This window comes from Teleopsis dalmanni, chromosome 1, assembly GCF_002237135.1.
Source record: "Teleopsis dalmanni isolate 2A chromosome 1, ASM223713v2, whole genome shotgun sequence".
NCBI classification, from domain to species: domain Eukaryota; kingdom Metazoa; phylum Arthropoda; class Insecta; order Diptera; family Diopsidae; genus Teleopsis; species Teleopsis dalmanni.
In genome coordinates this window covers 164,257,864-164,266,275 of record NC_051846.1, presented here as the reverse complement: position 1 = coordinate 164,266,275, position 8,412 = coordinate 164,257,864, and the positions used below count along the sequence as shown (strand labels likewise).

Below are 8,412 nucleotides of genomic sequence, written 5' to 3'. Positions count from 1 at the left end.
TCCTTATTGCTCAATTCATCTTTTATATTTAACAATTATATAATTTTCTTAGTATTTCATACTTACAGGATACTTCATGGAAACCGTTCTGATCTGCTGTATAAAATACTGTCAAAAATTTTCCATTTGGCATTGGATAGGAATAATATCCTTTTCTTGCTAAAACCATCTTTTTACCAACTGGTATCCAGTATGCCCGTTCATAACGAGTGTCTCCATTACTCAAGACATATCTGAAAAAGTGAAAAAGTGGAAATTCATTTTGACTTACTTAAATGGGCAAAGTGAACCGACTTGGTTTGTGCAAACGAATGAATGAAAGAATAGTTCAATAGTTTGGTTATCAATGTGAGTATTAAATAATATTTCATTAATCAGTATAATAACTAATGAATTTCCGTAATTAAGTATAAGTGACTTCTTTGTCATTGTAATTTGTGTTACATAAACGAATTGATAATAAAATTAACTTAAAATTTTTTTTAGCTTTAATATTCTTTTTTCAATAATGAAAGAAGTGATATATGCATTCCAATTAAAATTACACAGTATTATATTTACCAATTTTAGATTGTATATCATCAAATAAGATATTTAAAATTTATAAGTGCACGACTTACTGTTAAGATAGGGTATTGCAGTTTTTAAACAAGTTTAATTATTACCAATTGCGGATAAGGAATTTCTGTCTATTTTAGAAGGGAACTGAATAAAACCATTAATTTATCAGTCAAAGTTCTCTTCGTGTTCGAGTAATATTTTGGACCCCATTCTAAAGCTTTATCCACCTGCACCATTCAAAATATATTAGTTATATTACAATTTCTTAATTTTAATGTTAGTCTAGCCCGCGTTCCATAAGATAGTTTGCCATTGGTACCCATCTAAGAACAATTAAGTAACTAAACCACTAACATTACACTACATTAATTCTATAATCACTTTAAAAGAGCAAAGTAAATAGCAATGAGTTTACTTTTGATTATATTTACTTTAGACCTTCGGATGGATGCAAATTTTCTTCCAAAATTAATTTGGTAGCATTTGAAGGATTTTTGAGTACTTAAAATTGAATTCTTTTCTTTCGGTTTCTTCTTCTTCTGTTTGGTTAATGTGGTATCATTACAGATGGAAATATGCAAATCACTCACCTGTACTCGTAATGACCGTCCAAAGAACGTTTATCAAATCTCTCAATGAGTCGTGGGCTAAGCACTTCAGCGGGATGATAGGTGCGGTCATCATCAGCATTATTCGATGCAGCTGCTGTCGTTGTCTTAATAGTGGTAGGTGTCGCTTTCGTTGTTGGTGTTGTTGTTGTCGTTGTCCTGCTTTTTCTGGTAGTTGTTGTCCAACGTGCTTCCGCCACATTAAGCACGCTAAAGACACAAATAATGGTCGCCAAAATTAAAGCACGTCTCATTTTATGGCCGCTTAGGAGCTTTAAAGAAAATTTAAAATTTTAATTTGTTTAATGCTCGAAATCGCCCGAGTTTATCACTGGGCATTGTTGTTGTCTTTTTACTGTCGCTCACTTAGTATGCAATCTTCAAGTTTATGCTTCGACTGAAATTTAATAATTGATTCTTAAAAAGCCAAATTTTTGGTTTTTATACCCCCGAAAATTGGTTTAGCACAGAATCCTTCTCATTCTGAGTTTTGTTATTATTTATGGCCATTTACGAGTGGATATGTATGTGTATGTGTATGAGTGTGTGCATTTCTTTTAAGCGCTGGCTATCAGCAACAGCAACAGCAACAGCAGTTCAGCAGCAGAGTTGTTGTTGGTATTGAAAAAGATGACAGCAAAAGCTTGTTGTTGTTGGTTTTTATTTGTGCTTTTGTTTTTGCATTTCTTGTGGTTTTGTGTGAAATGTTAACAAGAAGTACAAATTATGGCAGCGCCCACACCCTTCGGCGTAACCCTGCAGCTCATGCCAGCGAAGCTGGTACATATTGTTTATTCATTTCTTTCATTCGCTTTAATTTTATAACTGCGCTGGTTCAGTTTGACGCTTGTTCTTTGTAATAATGGTTATTCCCGCTCAAAGTGTGCCAAGTGTAGGGAAAGGCAGAGACGATAACTGCAGCGCCGCACTGCAGCGGCAGCAGCAGCGCACTAAAACAGCGGCAGCAAGTGCAGAGTAGACATTCTTGTTTGGTCAATGACCAGTGCAAATATGCAGCTATGCGGCGCTGCGTTGCGTTTGTTTTTAGCTTTCGAAATGTTTGCGTCAGCGGTCAACGGGAACTAAACGCATTACCTGATGCAAATCGCGATAAGCTTCGTGCTTTATAATTATAAGCAATAAAAGCATCGGTTTATGACTAAGCTCTGGCATAAATTTATGTCCTAACGACTTTTTTCCACTTATGACAATCCAAATGCATGAATTCAACAATTTTAAATCATTTTCACTGGAAAGTCCTTATGCTTCTTCTTCCATCTCTGCTTCTACTCTTCACCGCCTACATTTCAATTTTATTTGTTATTAAATTTGTTATTTTTGTTTATTTTTGAAGCGCTCAATTCAGTGAATGGCACCAGCAGTGCTAAAAGAAGGGAGCAGAGAGCAGTATGAGAGTAGGAAGACGAAGAAAAATTGCGCTGTCAGCACATTTTTCACATTTGATTCTAGATACTTTACACAGTTTGTTGCTTTGCTGTCACTGTGTACTAATAATCGTTGTTGTTGTTGTTGTTGTTGTTGTTGCTGTTCTGTTAAAATTGTGAGTTTATGTCCTAGAAGTTGTAATTGATGGTTTTTGTTCTTGTCAAAAATGTCAATGAGACGATATTTTTGAAAAACTTGTGTAATGGAAAAATATATTCGTAACAAACGAGATTTAAATATCAAGAATGGATTGCAATCCAAGGAGTTTAATTTTGTGCTTTACTTTGCCGAGTGCTTCAGCCGCAGGTTTCGCAGCCACCATTGAAGGGGATTTTTGTGCATGAGTAGATCTGGCGGTGAATCTGCATGAGTTGGAAGAGCATGATTTCATCGTTTCGCAACAAAAAGTGCTATTTTAGAACTCAAATTTAAACTCCGTTACACTTACTTATCCTTTGAATTCCACTTTTCTGTGGTAATCACTTCGTCATTATGTCAACTTAGTTGCTATTGAAAAAATTCTGTTTACAAAACTATAGAAAATTTTGAAATGAGAATTCGTTATTCGGATTTATGTAAAATGTGGATTGTTAGAAAATATTTGTGAGCTTCATTCATGACCTTCATGGCCTACTTACACATAAAATTCTATAAAATGGTGATAACAATATCATAACATTCATAGCGATGAAAAATTAACGATAACTACCTTGGTAAAAAATAGGTCTAATTTGAATACTAGTGCAAAGACTAAACTTTATATAAACAGTATTGGTGTACACTGGTTACCAGTTATGTAAAATCAATTTACAGAGCAATGTACATTTATATAGCGCTATTATTGAAGGGTACCGCCTGCTCCATAACTAATCTTTCTATAGGACGAGTCTATGCAATAGTTTTCATGTCATTTCGTTTTGATGTTTTAGTAACTTTATGTATTAGAATTAGAATTAGAATATGTAGAGACGTGAATCCACATTACCTCTTTGGAATGAGTCGTAAAGATCTCAGTCATTAGACTATGAAAGAATTTCGGTCTTGGTGGTAATGAATGAATCAAATGTTAATATATTTAATAAGGACAATATAACACAGTTTTTAGTTAACTTACACTTTTCAATTTCAATTATATTAAATCTTAAAAAATCGTTTAAATTCAAATAAGTGGAATTTATTTTAATTTAGATATAAAAGCGCCTACTTGCATGTAATAGGAATGGTAGAAAGTTATTCAGAAAAAAGGCACAACAAATGCATATTTATAGTTAATAGCGTAATTTTATAGAGTGGAAGCTATTATACATGAAGAGGAATTGAATCACAAACGGCTTATTTTAACATACAATAATAATTCACTCAGTACTTTAAATTCGTATTTTGAATTATCTCTGAACACCTCAAAAACATTTTCAAAAATTAGATAATGGTTTGTACAACATTGGTAATCTGAAACTTGTTTAAAGTACAATTTAAAACTAAATGAAGATAGGAATTTCAAAGAAAAAAAGATTGAAAACGATACAATGTTATTGAGAAGTAAAGATACGACCCACAAAACTTGTGGCATTTCAGACAATGTATATATGGAGACTGAGCAGTAATGGAAAAACACTACCTGTTTAAGTTTTTGGAGATAAATTTAAGTATAAGTAAACTATAAGTAAACTATAACTATAAAAAAAATTTACAAAAATCAAGCTGGGTTAAACCAAGCTCTTCTGGAACGGCTAGTTCCAAGGTACCTACCGCAACTTCTAGCGGTAATAACAGGGTACCTCCTAATAAACCAGGAATCTCCACGCGTTCTGGCCCTTCTGCATGGTCGGGCTCTCCATCCAGGAGAATTTATAAAGAACGGCGAGCGGCGACTAGGCTGCTCGAGAGATATGGTAATGTCTCGGTTACGTCCGAGTCTCTTAAGGCTAGATTAGCCTGGGCCAAACGGGTCCTTGATACTTCTAAGGAAGTCAAAAAGGAACCTGTACCGAAGCGCCAGCGCTCATTAGATGAGTCAGCTTCGAAGCCAGATGCCAAAAAGGCAAAATTTCGTGGCAACGCCACCACTACTAAGTCCTTTAGCGACACGCTGAAGGGCTCCATCATAATGGCGGTCATTGATGAAAATGATCCAGATGGCACTATTAATCCTGAAAAATGGGATCAAATTGAGCGAAAGCTCCTTGACTTGTACGTCGAAGTTCTTAAGGAATTTCCAGGTACAATTCCCAAATGTCGCGACGGTGGATGGTTTCAGGGCCATGTGAAACTAGTCGCCTGCGTTGATCAGCGTTCTGTTGATCTCTTTCGCATTGCCATCTCCAGAATGGGTGAGGTCTGGCCAGGCGCAAAGCTTAAAGTCGTTGCCAAGGAACAAATTCCTGGCCGACCTAGGGCGCGTTCCTGGATTCCAGCCGAATCATCCGACCCTCAGCGGATTCTGGAGCTAATTCGGGTGGGAAACCCTGATCTAAATACGTCCACGTGGAAGGTCACCAAGCTGGAAGAAGCCAAAGGCAAGTTTAGGTCGGTCAGTTTTGTGATCGACAAAGCCTCTCTGGCCATTTTGGCGCGATCTGGTGGCGTTTTAAATTACGGTTTTTTCCCCATAACTATGAGGGTCTACAAAAAAGATGAGGAGCAATCCTCGTCTGATGTACGGGAATCAGCGGCAATTTCTCAACACACTGCTGATCCCTTGTCGAAAGTGGGCAACATTAAGCCTGCTTCAATGACCGAAGTGGGTCCGGTTATTCCATCTGAAGACTCACCTGTGTGCATGGACATTTCAATGTCTGCTCCTTCGCCAGCTCACTCAATTACATCAGAGGAGAGCATAGGCATGCGCTATCTTTTCGATGAAGAGGAACTCCTAATGAGTAATGACTCTGAGGAGGATAGTGCTTTTGATGTCACTGTGGTGGAGGAAAATGGATCCACACATACTGAAGATGCGGGTACACCAAATTAACCTGCATCATAGCAAGGCTACATCCGCCAGTCTACTGCAACGCCTCAGCAACAACGAGGCTGATATGGTCCTGATACAAGAACCATGGATTTATAAGGATCTTGTGTGCGGAATCAGGGCTAGTAACTACAACCTATTTTATGCGGTAAATAAGGGTAAGCCTAGGTCCTGCATAGTGGTTAATAAAAAATTTAATGCTCTCTTACTTTCGCAATATAGTGATGGTGACCAAACCGCAGTAAGTATCGAGGGCTCCTGGGGCCAAATATGGGCAGTATCTGCATATCTGGCACATGACCATGCCATACTACCATCGAATGTCCTGATACAGCTAACAAGCAGCGCCAGGAGACTCGGGGTAGAGCTTCTAATAGGCTGCGATGCCAACGCTCATCATGAGATTTGGGGCAGCTCAAATACCAATGAAAGAGGTGAGTTACTTTTTGATTTTGTATTTAGTAACAATCTGTTCATCTGCAATGATGGCAATAAGCCAACTTTTATTACAAAAAACAGGCAGGAAATGTTAGATGTCACTCTTGCTACTGCTAGGCTTCACGAATCGGTCAAGAACTGGAAAGTGTCCACTCAACACTCGTTCTCAGACCACATGATTCTAGAATTCACCTTAACCTTAGATGAATCGAACATCTACAATCAAAAAACGTTTAGAAATGTTAAAAACACAAACTGGACGAATTATAATGCAGCTCTAAGTGAGCTGCTTTTAACCACTTCCTTCGATCCCCCTGGGAACACTTTTGATCTAGACAATCAAGTCCAAGATCTCACCTCAGTGCTCAACGAAGCCTTCAGTTATGCTTGTCCCCTCACACAACCTAGTAGGAAATGTAACCCACCTTGGTGGAATAAACATCTAGGTCTTTTACGAAAGGAGTGTAGGAGACTCTTCAACAGAGCAAAACTATATAATAATGAGAGTGATTGGCTGAATTACAAAACCTCTCTGAAAGAATATAAGAAAAATCTACGTAGGTCCAAGAGGGACACTTGGCAATCGTACTGTCAAGAAATAAATACCAATTCTGAAACCTCTAGACTGCGTAAAATCTTATCCAAAAGTCCATCTGTCCCAGAGTTACTCAAAAAATCTGACGGGACATGGTGCAATAATAGTAGCGAATCTTTACAATTACTACTAGATACTCACTTTCCGGGATCTTCTACTTCGGTAGCTGCATCCTCAGAGTGCCCTAATCTCTCACCGGTTAACTCTATTAAGGTTAACCTGCAGATCGTCAAATGGGCTATTTTTAGCTTTAAACCCTACAAATCACCAGGACCGGATGGTATTCATCCAATTGAGCTCCAGAATTCGTGGGAGTTAATACACAACCGGCTTTTGGCAATTTTTAGACATTGTTTCTTATTCAACTATGTCCCGATTAAATGGAGGGAGGTTAGAGTAGTTTTTATACCCAAAGCAGGTAAAACCTCGCACCATAACCCCAATGAACTCCGTCCTATAAGCCTCTCCTCTTTCATGTTGAAGGCTCTTGAAAGAATAATAGACGTAGAAGTAAGGCGTGCTGTAAGCCCCAACCAGTGGTCCCCCTCACAGCATGCCTACACTAAGGGAAAATCTACAGAGACAGCTCTCCACTCCCTCACTTACAGAATAGAAAAATCCATAAAACTCAAAGAATTTTGTATGGTTGCTTTTGTAGATATTGAAGGGGCCTTTAACAATATACTCCCGAGTGCAATAGTAAGCGTGATCTCGCGTCTGGGTGTTGATGATGCGCTCATTGGTTTTATAAATCAGCTGCTAACTGGCAGACTCATTGAAGCAACGATGGGCTCATCAACGGCATGCAGAAGGGTAAATAGAGGTACCCCCCAAGGAGGAGTACTCTCCCCTCTCCTTTGGAACATAGTGGTGAATGAACTGCTAATACAACTGAAGGCGGAGGGATGCGAAACTATTGCATACGCGGATGATATTGCGATAACGGTCACCGGAAAATATACTACCACTCTTAGGGATATTCTACAAAATGGTCTTAATATCCTAAACAATTGGACACAAAAATGTGGCCTTGGGGTGAATCCTGAAACTGAAATCGTGGTTTTCACAAGAAAACATACGGTCCCGAATCTTTCTCCACCCTCTCTACGAGGTTCTGTGATACATGTGAAGGAGGAAGCCAAATTTTTAGGTATAGTTTTCGACAGGAAACTCACTTGGAAGAAAAACACTCTAGAGCGTGCAAGAAAAGCCAATGTTGCGCTTCTTCTATGTCAGAAATCTATTGGTAAGAAGTGGGGTCTTCAACCTCGCATCACCCAATGGCTATATATAGCTGTTATTAGGCCCATATTAATGTATGGTATTACGGTATGGTGGACAGCTCTTGATAAATCTTCGTACTGCTCAGTACTTAACAGGATTCAGCGTAGAGCTGAACTCTGTATTAGCGCTATGCACCACACCATCCATTGCACTAGATTTGATGCTTCAGTTACTGCCAATGGATATTATTAGTAAACAAATGGCAGCTTCATCTGCTTTAAGACTAAAAGCTACCTCACAATGGAGAGACAGTGATTATGGTCATGCCTCCATTCTAAATCTTTTCAATTTTACTCCTAAAACGTTGATTACATCACACCCACTCTCAACTTTGACAGGAAATTTGATGTCGTGTTTCCATCTAGAGAGGTATGGACGTCAGGTGGTCCCTTCTTAGATGAGGGCGTAACCATCTTCACTGACGGATCCAAAACAAGTAGTGGTGTAGGTAGTGGAGTTTTCTCAGAGGAATTGAACAAATCTTCCTTCTTTAGGCTTCCAGATCATTGTAG

General features: G+C 38.4%; 1 protein-coding gene across 2 annotated transcripts; it reads right to left on the bottom strand.

Moving 5' to 3' along the window:
• Positions 1–14: 14 nt before the first annotated feature.
• On the bottom strand, positions 15–1,632 carry LOC119669830. 2 transcript variants are annotated; one of them, XM_038079860.1, is made up of 3 exons: positions 1,536–1,632; positions 1,152–1,441; positions 15–233 (listed from the first exon to the last, which is right to left on the bottom strand). In XM_038079860.1, the coding sequence occupies exons 2-3, from the start codon at positions 1,421–1,423 to the stop codon at positions 29–31; spliced, it is 477 nt and encodes a 158-aa protein (XP_037935788.1). In that variant the 5' UTR covers positions 1,424–1,441; positions 1,536–1,632; the 3' UTR covers positions 15–28. The 2 variants fall into 2 exon arrangements, with proteins under 2 accessions (XP_037935788.1, XP_037935789.1); XM_038079861.1 differs by having other exon boundaries at positions 1,526–1,589.
• Positions 1,633–8,412: the final 6,780 nt, after the last annotated feature.

Bases quoted from the DNA above. Each gene is read 5' to 3' on its own strand.
- LOC119669830 (XM_038079860.1), bottom strand. From the start codon at position 1,423: ATGAGACGTGCTTTAATTTTGGCGACCATTATTTGTGTCTTTAGCGTG. The intron at 234-1,151 runs GTGAGTGATTTG...TCACTTTTTCAG, and splicing joins GACGGTCATTACGAGTACAG to ATATGTCTTGAGTAATGGAG.